This window comes from Citrus clementina, unplaced genomic scaffold, assembly GCF_000493195.1.
Source record: "Citrus clementina cultivar Clemenules unplaced genomic scaffold, Citrus_clementina_v1.0 scaffold_7, whole genome shotgun sequence".
Lineage (NCBI taxonomy): Eukaryota > Viridiplantae > Streptophyta > Magnoliopsida > Sapindales > Rutaceae > Citrus > Citrus x clementina.
The window spans coordinates 18,961,806-18,981,180 of NW_006262075.1; the positions used below are offsets into that span (position 1 = coordinate 18,961,806).

The following is a 19,375-nucleotide window of genomic DNA, read 5'->3' on the forward strand; positions in this document are numbered from 1 at the left end:
GCCATACGAGCCGAGGCATTTCCATAGAAACGAGCTCTTGGAAGACAACTGAGACTGAGTGGATACGTTTGTATGTGCATGTTTTTGATATATTTAGCATAGGATTTAAGAAAAAGCGTAAAGAAAGATCTTAACTTACGAAATGTCAGTTGTCAAAACCATAATTCTATTAGAGATATAAAAGATGTGATTGTTGTTTAGGTATTTTCTTGTTCTTTCATGTTGTTTTATTGAATTTCTAAAATGTAAACTTAATGTTTTTGAATATAGCCTGTGAGATATTAATATTATAGGAAAATGATAAAAACTTTAATGGTGACACAATGGTAACAAAAAATAACGTAAAATCATACGATAATATGGTGTTAATCGAAAAATAATGTTAACTTTTAACTTAACACTATGATACTAAATAATTTTAAAGTTATTTTGTCGTCATTGTGTCAGATCATATTCAAATATGAAATATCAGTACTCAGTATCATATTAGTTAAATAAATAAATATGAGTACACATTTTTCGGTTTGTTCGTATTCTTACCTATCCTCTCATGTTGAATTTTCGTTTTTAACGTTCATGAGGAAAAAAATTGAAGTACTGTAGAAAATGAGCAAAATGTCACCCAAAGACGAATCAAATAAAAGATACTAAAAAAAAAAAAACTGCTCAATACAAATTCTCATACTCCATTTGCTTGATTCCTTTGTAGCCCATCCGTTTCATTTAATATTCAATACAAATCCAATCACACGGTTCATGATGTTTATGATATTTGAAGATATAGCCCACTGAGTACTATTTAATACCATGCATTAGACGGTGAGATATAAGATTAATATTTCACCGTGCAAACTTAACCGACATAAATTCTCTTTCGATTTAAGTTTCAGTTTTACTTAACAACAATTAATAGACACTGTGAGATAATAAATAATTATGGTTGTCTTTCAGAGATCATTTAATGGTATATTTAATTTGAAGAAATATAAAGAGAGGAGAAGAGAAAAAAATAAATAAATTCTATATCTAACTAAATAAAAAAAATAAATTTAATCTTTTTTTTTCACTCATTTTCTTTCCTCATCTTTCTTATTCATTCCTCAGTCTCTTCTGTCATTTCTTCCGGACCAAAAATGAACTTAAAACTCTTGAGTTCGTCACAAGGAGCCACCGAAAATGAAGATAAAATATACGCTCTTGAGTTCCAGCTTAGAGCATTGCCCTTCAAATTACGGAGGTATGTTCTTTTTGGCCATCCTTTTTTTTTTTTTTTTTCTTTTCCCGGAACATGTGTAATGAGACTAAGATTAATAGTGCCTAATCTTTTGCACTCGATGCATGTTCATGACTCTTACTTCAGAAAAGAAAGCAATGTTTAGTGGATAAATAATTAAATTTTGACAGTAAGATTCCACTTTATTCAGGAATAAGCAGATCTAAAAATGGCCCTAAAATGCTGTTTGCATAACGTTTATGCCATAAATTACAGCTTCTCGACTCTCTTGAGGCAGAAATTGCCAGGGAAGCAAAAAATCACAAATTTCTGCCAAAAGATTTTTCCATTTCAGCCCTTAACTACAATCAGTATGCCTATACAGCAGACCCCCTAGTTTGCAGACTCACCATTGCCCATACTGCTTCCTGGAAATTTGCTCAGCAAAATTAAGTTACAATGGATTATCTTCCGCATAATATACTGGGTTTATCTCTCATTTCCATCTCTTTGCATTCTTCGAGCCTTTTGATTTTTGTTTCGCTGCCTGGAAGGCCTGCATTTTCTGTTTCTTCCGAGCTTCCTTCTCAGCCTGTTTTTAAGAAGAAAGTGAGATGGCACTTACGACAATGAAATCATCTGTGTCATGATGTAACCAAAGAGAGAAACTTACCTTTGACATCTTGGATTTGGCCTTGATTTTTGGAGCCCTTTCTTCGAGCTCTGCCTCACGTTCAAGCTCCTTTTCCCGAGCATCGAGGTTTTTCTCTAGGTAATACTGTTAATTTTTGAAACTTCAATAGTCAGGAACCACAAAGACTGCACTTGCTTTTGATTCAGATTGGCTAAAAACTCCAGCTTAAGTTAATTCTACTATTTAAAAGAAAATAAATGTTTAAAAAAATATGAACGTAGAGGAACTAAAAGAAATGGAGAGAAAGAAGTGAAACATACATTGTAATCACCAGCATAGTCCTGTAAATTGCTGCCTTTAACCTCCACTACTCTATTAACTATTTGCTTTACGAAGTATCGGTCATGAGAAACTGTGATTACTGTGCCCTTGTACTCTGATATGGCCTCCTGATAGAAGAATTTTAGTGTGTGGAATACCTTTGAGTTATATGATGAATCGTAAAAGATTAATTAAAATAAAATGTAAGATTATAAATAAGAAAAAAGAAATCAAACCTCGAGCATCTCTTTTGAAGGAATATCCAAGTGATTAGTTGGTTCATCCAAAACTAGAAGAGTTGATGGTTTTACCATGAATTTGCAAAATGCAAGACGTGCCTTGAAACAAGAAGACAACAGAGATTTCAACTTTAAGCCAGAATTAATGTGTGAAAACAAAATGAAGTTGAGCAACAAAAAGAAATGACGCACCCAAAAGGAAAAAAAAAAGATAAAGCAAAGAATGCATTGCAAGGTTGTCACGTTAAAGACAAAGCATGAAAGGAAAAATAATAACAAGAACTGGTTTATATAGACATTATACACATTATTTGAGCACCTGATTCAAATTACAACGAACCGATCCAAGACATGTCAATTAAGCACAAAAAACCTATATAAGGTTAAGTTATTATAAGGCAAGATTGTAATGTAGTAAACCACATCAGTATAAGACATATGTATATTAGTAAATCCTATACCCAACTGCATCTTTGTGTGGAACAGCAACAGAAGTAAATGTGTCATCTCCAAAGGAAAGTTGCACCCATCTTGAAATTATATTGGAATTGACGACTTTCTTGAAGTTAAACACACAGCGGCAGAAACAAATGCACGATGACAGGATTCTGGAATTGACAGCAAAGCAATGACAGGAACTGCGATGATGGTTTATTTATCTCCATTCATCAAATAATCGATCAGGCCTCTCACCAAAGTTCCATAAGGGTTTCACCCAATAGCTTAGCAGGTAGTATATGGTAACACTAATATAGTAAGATGATCTATTTATGAACCAAATGCCATCAGACGATGAAAGCACTTGTCAGCATAAGCTTGAAAGTGCAACATTTTTAGTGAAACCCACAAAAGTTGAATGACTGTTCTCAAAAGTGAAAAAATTCCAAAAAGAGTATCAAACTAATGTCTGGTTTACCTTCTCACCACCACTCAAAAGGGAAACCTTTCTATCAAGCATGTCAGCTTTGAAATTACAACGACCAAGGAGGCCCTTTATATCATCAATTCTCCAGTCCTCTGCAGCTTCTGCTACTGTCTCAAGTACTGTTTTGTCCAAATCAAGTGCCTCAGCCTAAATGAAAAAGTTAATTACACTCAAATCAGAAATGGAAATTTGTTTAGCTCTGAAAGTAAAATTAAGGTCAAAAGAACTTATTGGCTTAAACTGAAAAGGGATAGCATTGATGAAAGCAACCCACCTGATTCTGCTCAAAATAGTTTGGTAGGACATTATGCTCACCAAGCAGAACTTCACCTCCTCTTGGCTTCTCTAAACCCATTATCAATTTCAGCAAAGTACTCTTACCACAACCATTTGGGCCAATGATGGCAGTTTTCTCTCCCCTTTCAATTGTGAGATTTGCTCGATTAAACAGAAGCTGCCACACAAAGCAAGCAATGTCAGAGCTAAAAATGCATTGGTACTAATACAGAAACAAAAAATCGTTCAACTTCCACATCCTTATGTAATCAAGTAACCCAACTCACTCTATCCTCGTATCCAAATTCCAGGTTCTTAATTGTTACAACAGATCTACCACTTCTTCCACGCTCTGGGAACCTAATTTTCATTTGTTTCCGTTGGAATGGCTTCTCAATTTGTTCCTCTTCCTGAAGCCTCTCCAGCTTCTGTTCTTACCCAGAGAAGAGATTGAAAAACCACTGAGTTAGGAACTGAGGTATCCATAAAATAAGAGAAATAGACTGCATCTCATAAATATTATCATTCAGACTTTCGATTAGAAGTTATTAAGATGTTGTATGATGATTTCGTAAGAGAAAGATGTTAATACTACATTACTGAAGAGACTGTGCTAATCAAGGTTCAACATATGTCATTTTACCTTTTCAGCTGAAGAAGCACGCCCAGAATTTGCCCCTGCACCCAACCTGTTTATCAAGTCTTTTGTCTGCTCAATTTCCCTCTGCTGCTTCTCCCATGCAGCATACTGAGATTCAATCCATGCTGCCTTTTCCAATACGTACTGAGAATAATTTCCCTCGTACGTCCTGGACACACCCATTTCAGTTTCCACAATTTTAGTACACAGCTGATCAAGAAAAGCTCTGTCGTGAGATATGATAACCATTGGCACATCTTGCTTGCCGAGATAACCTTCAAGCCACTCAATTGTGTCAAGATCAAGGTGATTTGTAGGCTCATCCAGAAGCAATAAATCTGGATCCTGCAAATGAAGATATATGTCAACAATCAACCACCCGTATCACACTGATTAATACTTTCAATTAACAGCTAGTATTTATCAACCACTAAGTCCCTTATACTTGAGAACTAATGACTGTGATTCCATTCCACAACTTTGGATTAGAAGCTACAGCAGCTCAATCCCAAACATTCCCCAAATCAAGTTTGTAGAATATTAATAGCAGAAACAGTAATCAAAGAGTTAAACAAACTTCAAAGATGCACCCTGCCATACCATTAACCACCATTAAAATTGAGGAAGTGACAACAACCCCATTATCTTAGCAATCTCCTAATAAAAAGACACTGCTTTCACCTCTACTTCTAGTCAAATTTTACAAAATCATCTCAAGCATTCACTAGGCACCAAATTATTGATAAGACTCACACATTACATTATACATCAACAAATACAAGTAATCATAAATACACATTAATACAACATCTAAACTGAAAATATACCTGCAACAAAATCTTCCCGAGCGACATTCTCATCTGCCACCCACTACTAAACGATGCCACCAACCTATCTCCATCGTCAGCCGTAAATCCTAGCTCCGGCATCAACTTACTAACCTTAGCATCCAACGTATCCAAATTCACAGCCTGTGCTTTCCTCTGCAACAAATCAAACTCATCCAAAAGTCTCCCCATCAAATCCATATCATCAACAGCACTTTCTAAAGCCTTTTGCACTCTCTCCAACTTCCCAGCAATCTCCATTTCCTCTTTAAACGCACTCATAAACTCTTCTCTTACCGTTCTGCTCATTGAAACCTCGAATTCTTGGCTCAAGAACGCAATTTTCATATTACTCTTCGCCTTTATCACATTCCCCGAATCGGGTTCCTCTTGCCCTGCGATAATTCTCAACTGGGTCGTTTTCCCCGCTCCATTAACGCCCACTAAGCCAACTTTCTCGCCCTTTTTCACTTCCCATGTCACGTCTTTCAATACAGTCACTCCTTTGTAGCTCTTGCTTATGTTTTCTAACTTTACCCCAGATGAAATACTGGAAGCCCCCGTGTTTGATTGCTTGTTTGAGTACTTCTTGTTCTCGAATTCATCGGCTGAACTCGAAAACAGTGATTCGACGTCGCTTTGTGCCTTGGCGATTGATTTTTTTTCAACGGTGGCAGCTGATACTTGGCATGTGATTCGAGGTCGTTGTTTTTTCGTGAAATTGAGTGAGTTTGTGAAGGATTTTGCGGATGCAAATGGTGTGAAACGAGGCTGCAAAGTGCTGAAGAAGGAGGAGCGGAGGTTGGTGGTCGTGGTTGTTACGTCCATGTTTGGATAGCCAGAAACCGAAAGACAGTGAAGGAAAATTTCTGGGTATTGGAGGGCCAAGTGTGAGTTTCTCAGAGAAACACCTTCACTCTCAAGAGTCTCGACCTCATGAATTTTTTTAAGTAGATATTGGAGATTTTTACAAGGGAAAAATTTAAATAATAGGACAAAAATAAAAAGAAATAATGATAAATTAGAAATGGGATTTTTTTTTTTTTGGTTTTTTGGGTTTTTTTTTCTTTTGTTTCTGCATGAAATTAAATATATAAACATGAAGAATTGTTAATCGACACAAAGATCATTCCATTTTTAATTTAAATAGTTTTAAAATTTTATTACTTATATTAATTAAGAATGATTAAATATAATAGATAATTATATTAAAAAATTAAAAAAGAGTAGGAGGTTATAACTTAATTGTAAATTATATATGCATTAATGAAATACATGCATTTGCTCGCGTTTTAATGAAATAGATGTTGAAATAAATAAATAAATATTGAAGGAATTATAGCTTATTTTTTAATTAATCGTAGCTCTTAAAAATATTTTTTAATTTTTGTGGTTTATAAAAAAAGAGATAAATAAAGGCGGAGACTGGAGACTGGTGATAACGCCCGTAGTAGTCTTGTGGTGTAGATTCTATTAACGAGTGATACCCTCTTCTCATCAGGTGCCACGTGTAAGCTATTGTGAGATTATCGTCGACATGACTTGTGAGATTTTTTTTCAATTTTTAAATATTTTTAAAAAGTAAATTACTATATCATTTTCTTTCTTTTTTTTTGTTTTATTACCAACAAAAATTTTCATTGAAATTGAGAGGCTCCACAATTACATTGGAGCATCCTGATCCACAAAATTTTAAATATTCTTTATTCTTGCGTATTATTATCTTTTAGTTTATATGTTGCTTTATTTACTTGACTATTTTTCATAAAACTTTTATAATTTACAAGTGAGGTGTATAATAGAATGAATGTTTAAATTTCTAAATTTAATATCTTTAAAACCCAATATTAACAGTTTAACACTCCTTAGGGTAGGATTATGCATTCTAAAAGTATTTTGGATTGAACATTTTGATTTTTATCCATTAAATTTTTTTGATCCAATAATAAGTGAGTGAGGGTATAAATGTATTTTTAATTAAATTTTATTATTAAATTAAATAGATCTTATAAATAAAAATTTTATTTATTTTTTTAAGTCATATTTAGAATATGTTTCTTTTTCTTTTTCCTTTCCTACCAATAGTGAAATTGTTGTTGAAGAATGTTAAAATCCCTGGAAAAATATATTGTTTATGATTAGGTGGGGAAGAGTCACAAATTATTGGTGATGTTGTTCCTCATAAAAGCATATCACAGATTAACGTAACGAGTGAAATAAACAAACAAGTCCATTTTTTTTTTTAAATTCATAGTCTCTCCTTTTTTTTTTTTTCTCCTCCGCTGCTTGTAAATCTTTATCACAAAATGCTTGACAAATAATATTGAAATATTGGAAGAAATTAAATATAAAAATTTAGAGTGGAGCTATTAGCACCCCTTGAAAACTCTCATTAAACCCCTTTTTTAACCACCCCCATCATATAATTAGAAAAATTAACATATTTATTTTAATTCCATAGACAATCTTAGCAATATTTACAATAAAGAGAGCCATGGAATAAATTTTTTTTTTTATGAAAAAAGTAAGCAACATAATTAAGAAAAGACTAATACTTTTATTGCATAAATTATAAACTCTTACTCGTCTGTGAAGTTTAAGAGTCCAATCATGGTAATATTCATTATCTGCACTAAAAAAAATTACATAAAGTCAAGAAAAATACAAATTAATCAAATGAAAATACTTAACATTAATTAATAATATATTTTTTACATTAAGTCCAAAAGTTTTTTTTTTCATAGTCTTTTTTTTTCTCCCCCGCTGCTTGTAAATCTTTATCACAAAATATTTGACAAATAATGTTGAAATATTGGAAGAAATTAAATATAAAAATTTGTTCTGTAGTGGGCCGATTAAGTGCTATTTTCATCTACGATCGAGATAAACACAAGATGCTTGGGTGCCATTTGTACATGGATTGGTCATGCTAAATGTAGGAGTCATTGAGCCCAGTTAGTTGTTACGGGGCACCCAAAAGTTCTAGCCCAAGAGTTCGGAGTAAGAGACCAAATATTGGCGAACACTCGTCCCGTAACATAATTTTTGCATTTATAGGGCAAAATTATAGTATCATAGTGGTACTATATTACAGAGGGATTCAACCATTGAATCTAGTCCACAGTGGTCATCAGAGCTAGATTTAATGGCTAGATCCAGCTGTGATATGGTATTATTGTGTTACCATAGCTGGACCCGCATTTATATGGGTTATTATTGTTGAATTAGATGGTCGTACAAACTTGTTATTTGATGATAATTATTTCTGTTTTTTCTCTAAATAATATAGGTTTATTTTTATTAATCTCATTGGCTCTTTAAATTCAATATTTTTAAGTATGGGAGCAAGCCTAAATACTAATGGTAATCATTGATCAAAAGAAAATTTACACCTGTCACCCTAGTTCAAGTGGCTTTTTTTTTTTAATAAATCTATGTAAAAATAGTTTTTGTAAATTTATACAAGATTAAAGAATATAAACTAACTCAATATACTTTTCATATTTTACCAACACCAAACTTCATGATGTAGAACATGATTTTTGTACTTTTTCAGAGCTATAACTTGAACTATGAAGCTTATGGAAAGACGAATACAAGTATGTAAACCATGTTGTAAATGGTCAGCAAATTTTTTAGGAATTCTAATTTTTGGGTCTCAGATTGTAGTTTGAAGATCTTTTACCTAATTTTTACGCTTTTTTCCAGATTTCAATTTTATTTCTAGACATCATAATTGCATGCCCTTTTTTTTTATTCTTTTTATTTTAATTATTATAATTTTATTAAATAATCTATTTTGCCTCTTTTGATAATTTCGCTTTCTATATGTAAGAGAGAGTAAACCCTAGTTTGTCAGCAACTTTTGATTAAGAATCAATTAATCATTATCATTTCAAACTTTGTTCTTCATCGTTTTTGCATCGTCATTTTAGTTCTTAAATTTTTTAATCAAAATATGGTTTCATGAGAAATATGATCTAGATTCTTTAAAAATTGGAAAATCAATTTTATTTTCGTACTTTCAAAAAAAAATTATTTTGGGATATGTATAGTATAAAGATTAAAAGTTTTATTATGTGTATGTGGAATACTGGAATAAAAGCTTATGCAATAACCATTTTGGGCTGTAGCAAATGAATTTTAGGCCCAAATTCTGGCCCACACTAACCTTTAAATTCACACACTATGAAGGCCCTGCCTCTATTCTGCTTTGTCTGAGTTTATTTTTCAAATAATAATGTTTGTTTCAACATCATTTTTTTTTTAAAGTCTAGGGATGATTAGTTTTATATTTTCTTTACACATATATACTTTAGGGTGTATTTTTCCACATAATGTATATTTCAAATTTAATTTAAGAACTTAAGTTCGAGTCTAGTACTCTTTTTCTCTTTTTAGTTGTATGTATATAATTGAATGGAAGTTGATTTCTCTCCTGCTAATTTGTGAGTAGAGCTGTTATATTGTTCCAAATTTATAAGGATTGAAAGCTAGACTGTACGGTAGTAGTATTGATCTAAGCGAGTTCTAATTGAATTTTAATTGTAAATATATTAGTTGAATTTTGTTATATTAAAAAAAAAAGAGTAATCAATTGGGCTAAAACGAACTACTGACTTTATTATTGTCTTTTTAAAAAAAAAAAATCTTGATTCAATTACGGTATGAAATTAAGTTGATACAAGCACAATAGAATCATGAGAAATTAAAACAAATTGATAAAAAAAAAATAGAGAATTGTTAAGTTTTAAATAATAAACAAATTTAACATACACATGTACTGGATTTAAATGCAAGAAATATCCTAGAAATGATCATTTTTGTTGTTGTCATTTTATCAAGACCCTCGAGAATATGTGATTGTGAGTTTCTAAATAAAGTTATAATCTATTGAAAATATCACACAAATATAGAATTAAAATTTGTGATGTGATATTCCATATCGCAGGTGTCTGCTCACTGTTTTAACGAGCCTTCAATTATTATATAATAAGCTATTAAGAGATGGAATATGAAAGATTAAATAATTGTGTGTGATAGCAGAAGCCAGAGAAGTGATTCCAAAAAGCATGATTAAATCGACAACAATCATTCGGCTCCAAACTCACCACCTAGGCGCATGACCAAATTTACAAAACCCTAAATAAAACAATTATTACACATGTTGGTTATAAAATTTAAATGGATGAGTGACACATGATGTTGGATTCAAATATTAAAATTCTTAATATTATTGTTTAATGAAATTTATAATTCATTTTTAATTTTTTATTAAGACGTTATTTGATCTTTATAATAACAATAATCATATCGTCACTTGATTATCTTTTGTTAAATTTAATATGAGAGCAGTGTAATTATTTTCATGGAAATGAGTAGAAATAGCCCACACTTTTTTTATTATTATTTTTGCCACTATTTTAAAAAGTATTGAGTTTAACTTGACAAGTTGGTAAAATAAACAAGTTTTTTATTGCCCTAAAAAATTAACTAAGGATATGTTTGATATTACAGAAGTTATTTAAGTAGAGATTTAACTAAAAAATTTAGTTGTTGTCAATGAGAGTTTTTATTAAAAATTATAAAATTTTTTTAATAGATAAATTTTTTAAAGTTCTGTTATGAAATAAATTGTTCAAATAAATAAATGATATTTTAGATATTTTAATATTAAAAAATCTTTTCAAACTCTATTCAAAAGCCTAAAATTTGAACTTTTACTTCTAGGGACAAACAACTTATTTGATCTTTAAAAATTTTATTAAAAAAATAACCGCACAATAAAAAAAATTAAAAAGAAAATTTATAAAATCAAATAAATACTTATAATTATTAGAGAAGTCATATTATACATATACTAATTAAAAGACGTTTGTAACATGTAAATAAATAAATTATATCAAATGCATTACGTAAGCCCAAAAAACAAAAAATATATATATATAACATTTAAAATCTTACAAGTTGCAATAAATTAAGAAGAGAAAATTTGGGGCTTGAATTGAGGGCGGTTAGAAGTTGTATCCAGTATTAATTTGGCTTGTACCAATTTGGTCAAAATATTTGACAACTAGTTCGAGTAATCTGTCATATTTAGTAGAAGGATTATATTATTATTATTATTATTTTATAAGCAGCAAATAGAACTATAGAATGACTAAAGCTTTTTTTTTTTTTTTGGTCGGTCAAAAAATATATATTTAAATGTAGAAACGTTTTTTAAAAAATAACTAATATTATGCTAAAAGAAAAAGTTTTTCAGTAATTTATTCTATTTAATTCATTAGTGTACTTTTAACTTAAAAACAAAATAAAATTTGTAGGAAAAAAAAAAACTAGAGCCACTATTTCTTGAGTTAGTTTGGAGACTTTTCTCATCTAAATTTTCGTGAGTGTATAATGATCTTGTTTCACTTATGTATTTATAATATAATTTGATTATTTCACATTATTATATAATAACAACCAACCATTACCACTCCTGGTATTTTATGGAAGCTAGATTATCAGAAAATATTGTATCGTTTTTATTTTCTAAACAAACAATTTTCTTATTTTACTTGATTATAGAACATATATAAAATCATTTATATTATTTAATTTTTCTTATAGTAAAATCTCTGAAAAACACAAATGGGTAAAGAAATCCAATAATTAAAATTAGTCATAAAAAAAAAAGAAAATTACTAAAAGATATGATGAGGGTTAATGTTTTATTACTTAATTGAGTAGTGTTATCTATTCTAAATTTTTTATTTTAAATAAATATTTAAAATAATATGATATTTATCAATTAATTGATGAAATAATGTAATTAATTTACTTAAATTTTATAAAAAAATATTAATTAATTAATAAATATCACGTTATTTAAAATAATTATTTGAAATAAGAATTTTAAGATAATGCAGAATTATTCAACTCTATTAGACGAAGCGACAAAAGGGCGGGGAGGACAGCTGGCAAAAGCAGATAAAGCCACGCCACCCAAAAAGGAACACGGCCGAAAGCGTGTCTGAAAGTGGCAGTTCCGTAATTAAAATAAAAAACACGAATCCATTTTTGTAATTTTGTCGGAACGATTGGCTGTTGCTCTTGCATGCAATCAAATATCTGACTCAGACGCGAACGAATCTCTATCGCGCTGTCATTGCGCTGTTTCACACACTTTTCACGATGGGATAATTACGAATATTTCCCTATTGTTTATATTTTACTAAACAAAGATACAAGTTTTTCATTTGTTTTAGATTGAAACCCGACCTCTCTTGAAAGGATTAAAATACTTTTCTCTTTTTTCCCCTTTTTTAACTAACAAGTAGGTAATAGAAAGCTTTAATAATTTAAATACAATTTGTTCATCTCAGTAGGGTCAAAGGATGGCGATTTTTGAGATTAGCTCGTAAATCTCATATGAAGTTAATATAAAATTAGTGAGTTTAGACTTGTTAGAGAATATGTCTTATTTTTCAATAAGAATTTCTTAAGATATTTGATTCTTTAGTAGGATTCCTATTTAAAGAATAAGTAATTTTTCCTTAAGAATTTGACTTATTTAAGGAGGAATACTACTAGTATAAGAAAATGAATACTTTTTTTTTTACAAGAAATAATCACTAAATATAAGGAGGTTGGGTTCATTTATTTGTATAACACAGCAATCAGTTTTTTGCAAGTATATAGTTTATAGTGCGAGAGAAATAATAGATTTATTGAGAGATTTGGTGTTATTAGAGTTTTAGATGTGAGGAAAAATACTAGAGTGATTTTAATAAATTTTTCTCTCGTCGCCCTTGGAGGCCGTGGTTTTTCTCCAGTATAAGAGATTTGCACATAAATTTTTGTGTTGTGTGATTGGTTCTTTTTTCATCTAATTTTTTATTTATTATTTTGTTTGATATTTTTACTTGTAAGATCTTGGGCAGGATTAAAAATTACCTGACAAGACTAATATAAAATGACTCAATTATATTATTATCTTGTCAAACTTAAACTAATAGAAATTCTATCTAGTATTTAAAGAAAAAAAAAAGAAAATTCTATCTATTTACTTATCATATCAAGGATTTTAATTTTTAATCTAACACGACTGTTAATTCAAAATTATGTCACTCATTTAATATTTTTCTAATATATTCTCAAAAGTTTTGCTTATTTAATATATTTTACAATATTTTTAATTATTATCAATCTAAATTCTAATTAGTTTTGGTCTAAATATAATTAAATAATTTTTAAAATATGACAAATATAATATATATAATTCTATTTGTCAAAACATAGCCAACCGACATAACATAATTAATTGAATAGTTAACTATTTTATAAATAATTTGTTAGTTAATTGTTTTATAAATAGTTTTTTATGACAAGAATTCTTAACCAAAATCTGAAACAAATTATTAAAAGATTAATATAAATTCACATTATTAATATTTGATGACATAATATGAACATAATACACCAACGGCCAACTCTAATGAGATTTCAATTAAGAATCTATTTCATAATTACGTCTTTATTAGAGAATATATAAAGGTTATGGACCTGAAAGTTATTGTACCATTTGCACAGTTGAAGACTTGAAGTTTCTCAAAACTAGTTAAAAAGCACTTTAACTAAAAGCTGTCCAAAAGCACTTCTCTTTCTCGCTGTCTCTGCCCCTCGGGCTATATATTAAAGGCTTCTTGTGCATCTTTGTTCTTGTTATCTCCATCAGTACTGTACATCAAGCTCTAAGCTTTAGCTCTCGCTTTTTCAACTTTCAAGACTTCAAAGCCTTCTCTTTTCATTTCTAACATCACAATTAATTAACATGGAAGATCGTAAGGAGGTATTTGTTTCTCCATCTCTCTCCAACTGTGTTTCTGGCTTTTTAATTTCCTCATTTGGGGTGTTTGTTTGCTGAGAAAGTTTATATAGGAAAGAATGAGAAAAATTTATATCTTTTGAGTTTTTGTTTAGCATGTTAGTGAACTTCTGATGAATTTGCTAATGAAAGAGCTTTTTTGTTTCTTTTTTTTTTCCTTTAAAGCAAGCATTTTCCAATTTCGGATGATTAAAAATCCAGCTTTCAAAGAATATGAGTTTCCAGTTTTCACTTTCAGGTGGGTTTAATTTGGTTGAATTACTTGAAAAAATTCTAAGCTTTTTTTCTTTTTGGGTAGAACAAAAAATTCTAAAGGCTCTGATTATATCAGTTTAGCATTTTTCTTAAGTTTTTGTATATCTTGGTGATGTTATTAGTTGTTTTTAATTGACTTTTTGGTCATATAAAGTGAAATTCCTTTGTAAACACTTCTCTTAAGTGAGATGTTCAAAGAAGCAATCATTTTACTTTGTCAAAGCTGAGAAACAGTCAAAGCTGCCACTTTTTTTGATTTTTTTTGCCTTTATTTTTCTCCTTAGATATCGGGATGTGTGCTAATGGATCTTTGCATTCATAGGTTCTTTTGCTTCTTTCACACATGCAAACTGTCTTTGTAGTCCACAGACTTCGAATCCTTACAAGGAGTATTAAATCTTTAAAATACTTAAAAGAATTCATTGATCAATGATCCATAATGGTTCTTGAAGTGATAATTAATTACAGTTTGAAGATTATGACGGGGATTGCTTTGAAACTTAATAACCACTTACGTTCATTAAAAAAAAAAATGTTTTCTTTTAATGTGATTAATGTTTTACGTTCTTTTGTATAGAAAAATGCTCCATGGCTATCTGTGCCGCAATTTGGGGACTGGGACCAGAAGGGACAGGTGCCTGATTATTCATTGGATTTTTCAAAAATTAGAGAAATGAGGAAGCAAAACAAAAGGGATGTGTCAAGAGCAAGTCTTGGCAACGAAGAAGACTTCATTAACCCCACTGCCCCCAGTAACAACAAAGCCCACAATAATCAAGATGATGAGCAGCATCATTTTCATCAGAGCCATCACCACCACTCTCCAACCGTGAGAAATTTTCATTTTTTCACTCATTATCTTCGTAGAAAATCTTATATGAGATCGATGTGGTGCCGCTTATGAGTCTTTTTTTTTTTAAAAAAAAAAAAGTGTTTGTTAATTGGCAACTAACTTTTGGTTGTTAGATTAATGAGAAAGAATGAAGCCAATTTCAAAGTAGAGTAATTTAGGACATTTCAAATTCTGGAAGTAGGTTGTTGGCTGACAACACTTGTAAGGAATTGATTGGTTGATTGTAACAAGTTAGGAAATAGGAAGTGGTTTCATGGTGATATGAGACTCTGAAAACAGAGTTTCTGGGCAACATAATTGGATAGATAGATTCAATGCAAGTACACAAATGATAGTTGGTGAGTTTTAGTTATGGAGATATAGAGAGTCTGATAGACATCACAAACATTTGCAAGAGCAGCGGCGTACATGTGCTGTATATGATTGTAGGGTGATCACTTAGCTGTTATTATTAAATCTTGTGGGATTGATATTTCCTAATAAGTAGGTAGCAGCTAACTTACAAATCTAACATGGTTTTGATTTAACTGGTCAACTTCATTGAGTGATGGAAGGAAAAGGACATAGGTCGGTTGAGTAGGTTTATCCGGCCTTGCCAGTTCAGGAATCTTGTATATTTTAAGCCTCTCGTTACTTAATTGGTTAGAAATAATCTGTTTAAGTGAAAGGAAGATATAGAAAATAATAAACCTGATGTGCAAAGTGAAATGGTCAATGCCCTTTTTTTGCCTCCTTCCCTTTTGTTTTTTGACTGATGTTTTCTTGTTTAGGGTGTTGGTGTTACTGCTAATAATCAAAGCTTAAACCTTAAGTGCTGTCCGAGTCAATATTCTCTTGGAGATTACATATTGAATGGATCTTGGGAAATTATTTGTGTGCAAAAAATTTTTAAAAAAAATTAGGATTGTAGAAACCGATAAGTACAGAATCTGTGAATGCCAGACAAAATTCTTTGAAGTCTTTGTAACGGTTGCATGCGAGTCTATGGCTTGGTTCTAATAAACAAGTGGGGCTCTTAGGATCTACATACTTTAATAATTTAAAATTCTTCAAAGATCATTTTCAATATGATGTGATATAGATGTGTGCTGGGAACCAGGCAACATAATTTTTGTACTTGATCCAAGGTGGTGTCTTTGTATACTTAGGCCACACAAGAGTGCAAGTGGTGCACATGCAATAATTGTTTTAATCTACAAACCAGTTTGGGTGGTTAGGGGTTGGCATATTACCAATGTACAAGATTCACATGAATGTAGTTAATCTTTAGTTGAAGATGTAGTTAGTCTTTAGTTGGAGTGTTGCTAAGGTCCCAGCTCAAGTCTGCATTTTATAAAATAAGGATTTTCGCATCCTCAGTATTTCTATTTCTTTTTTCTCTTGAAAAAATGAATAGCAAAATAGAAAAACAAGGATGTTCTGCTAGACTGAATATATCGACATCTTTACTGACTTGAATAAGTGAAGAAGATTATAGGGGCTTCCTCATAAATGGCCGGTTAAAGATGATCGGCAAGTTTATAGAACATATTCTGAATCATTTGTCATCTTTTGCTGCAATTTCTGAAATATCTTTTCTCAATTTGGCTAGCCTTGTTCTTACTATGTTCCTGGTTGATTCTTCTTGGACAGACTAGGAGGAGCTTTTTGAGCTACTTCAACTGTTGTGTAAAAGCTTGACGATCAAGTGAAGGCCAATCTCTCTACTCTGTGTGCTGCTGCTGCACCTTTTTCTTTTCACTATTCTTAATTGGGTTCTATTTCTCTCCATTTTCAGAAGCAAACAATGATGACATTGATATATTGCTGCTTCTTGCCGCTAGCTTCTTTGATCAATCTCATGATTTCGGTTTGATTTTTGTTCTATGTAATGAAATAACTATTAGAAATGTGAGATGAGATGTAAATTTTATTATTTTTGAAGATGTAAATCTATACACTAGTGTTGACTGAAATCATGGAGAGCTGACTAATACAAATTCATATCTTGGCTCTTCCATCACTAAAATCACTACAACAATCAATTGATCAGAACCAAAGTACACAGAAATTACCATTACATAATCAAAAGCCTCCAAAAATTCAGATGACAGCACTTCTTTGCTGAACCTTCGCCTTCTCAGCATCAATTATACTCTCAACCAATTTCACTGCAACATCAAGCTTCCCCTCCGCATTCACCACCACGTAATCAAAATTTTTCACATGCTTTATCTCCTCTCTAGCCGTAGCAATTCTCACTAACAACTCCTCCCTACTCTCAGTCTTCCGCTCAACCAATCTCTCCACCAACGCCGTCTCACTCTCTGCCATCAAAAACACAAACACCGCTGAATCCCCCAAAACCCTCCTCAAAGTCTGAGCTCCTTGAATGTCCACTCTCAAAATTATATCATACCCTTTTGCCATATACTCCCTAATTTGCTTCTTTGGTATCCCCTTATAATCCCCATACACTAGTGCATATTCCAACAGCTCGTTTTTATCAATCATTGTTAAAAACTCTTCCTTCGACACAAAGTAATAATCTTTCCCATTCTCTTCGCCAGGCCGCATTGGCCGACTAGTAGCAGTCACAACAAAACGAAGCGAATCACGCGATTCCCTCAGCTTCTTTATAAGAGCATCTTTGCCAACCCCACTTGGCCCACTAATTACAATTATCAAAGGATTTGGAGGAGGACAAACTGGGTTTGAATCGAAGGCATGACCCAAAGAAGCTTCAAGAGACCGTAAAAGCTCAGCCTTTTTAACTGCAGCAGTCTGGGTATGGTTCATTCTGAGGTTCGATGAGAAAAAATGTGGGGTTAGAGAGAGAGAGTGATGGAATCTTCGTTGTGGTTGCTTAACTTTAATGGGGTTATTTTGGAAGGCAAATAGGGAGTTGGTTTTTGAGATGCTGGAGAGAGATAACGAAGTGCAGAGTCGGCGAAACATGAGGTTATTTTGTTGCAGAGTGTAAAAAAGAACACAAAACACAAATCAGACACCAATAACATTACCAAAACAAAAAACCCTACCCCACTCAAAATTTTTCAGAACCCACACACCAAAATTAAATTTGCACAAGGCACTTGACCCCAGAATCTCCTTGCCACCGCTGCTGCTTAACTTGACAAAGACCCTGAAGTGGGCTTGGCGTGGTGTGTAAATTATACTGACGGCAGCATGGTTTTGTGATTACCAATTTTAAGGTAATATATCCCTAGCAATACACACACAGACACAAATGAGAGCTCAGTTCATGAAAGTAACATATGCCAAAGCTCAAAAACTGCAAGTTTTAATATGACGTAATCTCAAATAAAAGATTAGAAGCCTGAATGCCACTAGATGAATTAACTTAAATATAACATAATTGAGACTTTTTAGAGTTTATAGGTTCACTATAAGTCGTCCAGTCCAGACTATGAGCAGACACAACAGAAACTATGGCTTGGTTGCTATTCAAAGGGCCATATATTTCTTGAATATTCAGTTATCAATTTGATGACCAAGAACAACCTATAACGGCATTTAAACTTATCCTTCTATCGTTTAAGTTGGCAAACTAAGAACCCAATCCGATACTCAAATTCGGGTTCATCTCTGTTACATGGCTCCAGGCATGCGCTACCTTCCAAATGCAATCCAAAATACTATTATATAATACAAGAATTTTATCTCAAACAATCAAACTCACAACAGCCGACGTAATTGAATTCTCTTTTATTGTCACAAATCGTGCCGTGCTTCCAACCAACAGTGCCGGAATATCACAATTCACAAGCTGTTCTAAATTCTGCTGTAGATTATTTTATACACAACATGACGAATTTTATTAAATATAATCAAGTGTAACACAAAAGTATAACTTAATTGCAAATTCTAAAATCATTAACAAAAATACACCAAATGATTTTTTATTAAATGTAGCTTAATTAAAAAGAGAGAGAGAGATAGAGAGTTCTTCACTAACAATTTAGAAATTCAAGACTACAAATCATTACAGGTAGAATGAAATTAAAACAATTAAACAAATCACTGAAATAGATCCGACTTGAAGATAATAAATTCTTACTTGAAGGACCAGTAGTGGGCAGACAACGTGGCGGCGGCAGCCGCGACGCGGTACCGGCGGCGGGTGGCCGATTAGTGAGGGCTTGTTCTCAGTTTTGAGTTTTGAAAGAGACGGAGCAGCAGAGCCGTTTAGAATTTAATTAGGATTGCGAGCTTCTCCACTCCAGTAAATGAAAAACGATTGGGAAAAAAAATTGAGCTTTTCCACGTGTCAAACCCGCATTGGCTACCAGTTTCTGGCGGCTTCTCGTTTCTTTGGCT

General features: G+C 31.8%; 3 protein-coding genes across 3 annotated transcripts; 1 reads left to right on the top strand and 2 right to left on the bottom strand.

Annotated features, from left to right (window-relative positions):
- Positions 1 to 1,359: 1,359 nt before the first annotated feature.
- LOC18037790 (ABC transporter F family member 5) lies at positions 1,360 to 6,045 on the bottom strand. Its single transcript, XM_006427954.2, has 9 exons — positions 5,076 to 6,045; positions 4,252 to 4,593; positions 3,896 to 4,036; positions 3,607 to 3,786; positions 3,324 to 3,479; positions 2,405 to 2,506; positions 2,168 to 2,296; positions 1,887 to 1,991; positions 1,360 to 1,805 (listed from the first exon to the last, which is right to left on the bottom strand). The coding sequence occupies exons 1-9, from the start codon at positions 5,901 to 5,903 to the stop codon at positions 1,710 to 1,712; spliced, it is 2,079 nt and encodes a 692-aa protein (XP_006428017.1). The 5' UTR covers positions 5,904 to 6,045; the 3' UTR covers positions 1,360 to 1,709.
- A 7,675-nt stretch (positions 6,046 to 13,720) lies between these two features.
- On the top strand, positions 13,721 to 16,970 carry LOC18037623. Its single transcript, XM_006427955.2, has 3 exons — positions 13,721 to 13,911; positions 14,780 to 15,031; positions 16,688 to 16,970. Exons 1-3 carry the CDS (start codon positions 13,894 to 13,896, stop codon positions 16,733 to 16,735), a joined length of 318 nt encoding a protein of 105 aa, XP_006428018.1. The 5' UTR covers positions 13,721 to 13,893; the 3' UTR covers positions 16,736 to 16,970.
- An 85-nt stretch (positions 16,971 to 17,055) lies between these two features.
- Positions 17,056 to 19,272, bottom strand: LOC18037624 (guanylate kinase 3, chloroplastic). The gene is made up of 2 exons (XM_006427956.2): positions 19,116 to 19,272; positions 17,056 to 18,260 (listed from the first exon to the last, which is right to left on the bottom strand). The coding sequence occupies exon 2, from the start codon at positions 17,990 to 17,992 to the stop codon at positions 17,138 to 17,140; it is 855 nt and encodes a 284-aa protein (XP_006428019.1). The 5' UTR covers positions 17,993 to 18,260; positions 19,116 to 19,272; the 3' UTR covers positions 17,056 to 17,137.
- Positions 19,273 to 19,375: the final 103 nt, after the last annotated feature.

Bases quoted from the DNA above. Each gene is read 5' to 3' on its own strand.
- LOC18037790 (XM_006427954.2), bottom strand. From the start codon at position 5,903: ATGGACGTAACAACCACGACCACCAACCTCCGCTCCTCCTTCTTCAGC. The intron at 3,480-3,606 runs GTGGGTTGCTTT...TTTTTCATTTAG, and splicing joins ACTATTTTGAGCAGAATCAG to GCTGAGGCACTTGATTTGGA. The intron at 1,806-1,886 runs GTAAGTTTCTCT...TCTTAAAAACAG, and splicing joins CCAAATCCAAGATGTCAAAG to GCTGAGAAGGAAGCTCGGAA.
- LOC18037623 (XM_006427955.2), top strand. The intron at 15,032-16,687 runs GTGAGAAATTTT...CTTCTTGGACAG, and splicing joins ATCACCACCACTCTCCAACC to ACTAGGAGGAGCTTTTTGAG.
- LOC18037624 (XM_006427956.2), bottom strand. From the start codon at position 17,992: ATGTTTCGCCGACTCTGCACTTCGTTATCTCTCTCCAGCATCTCAAAA.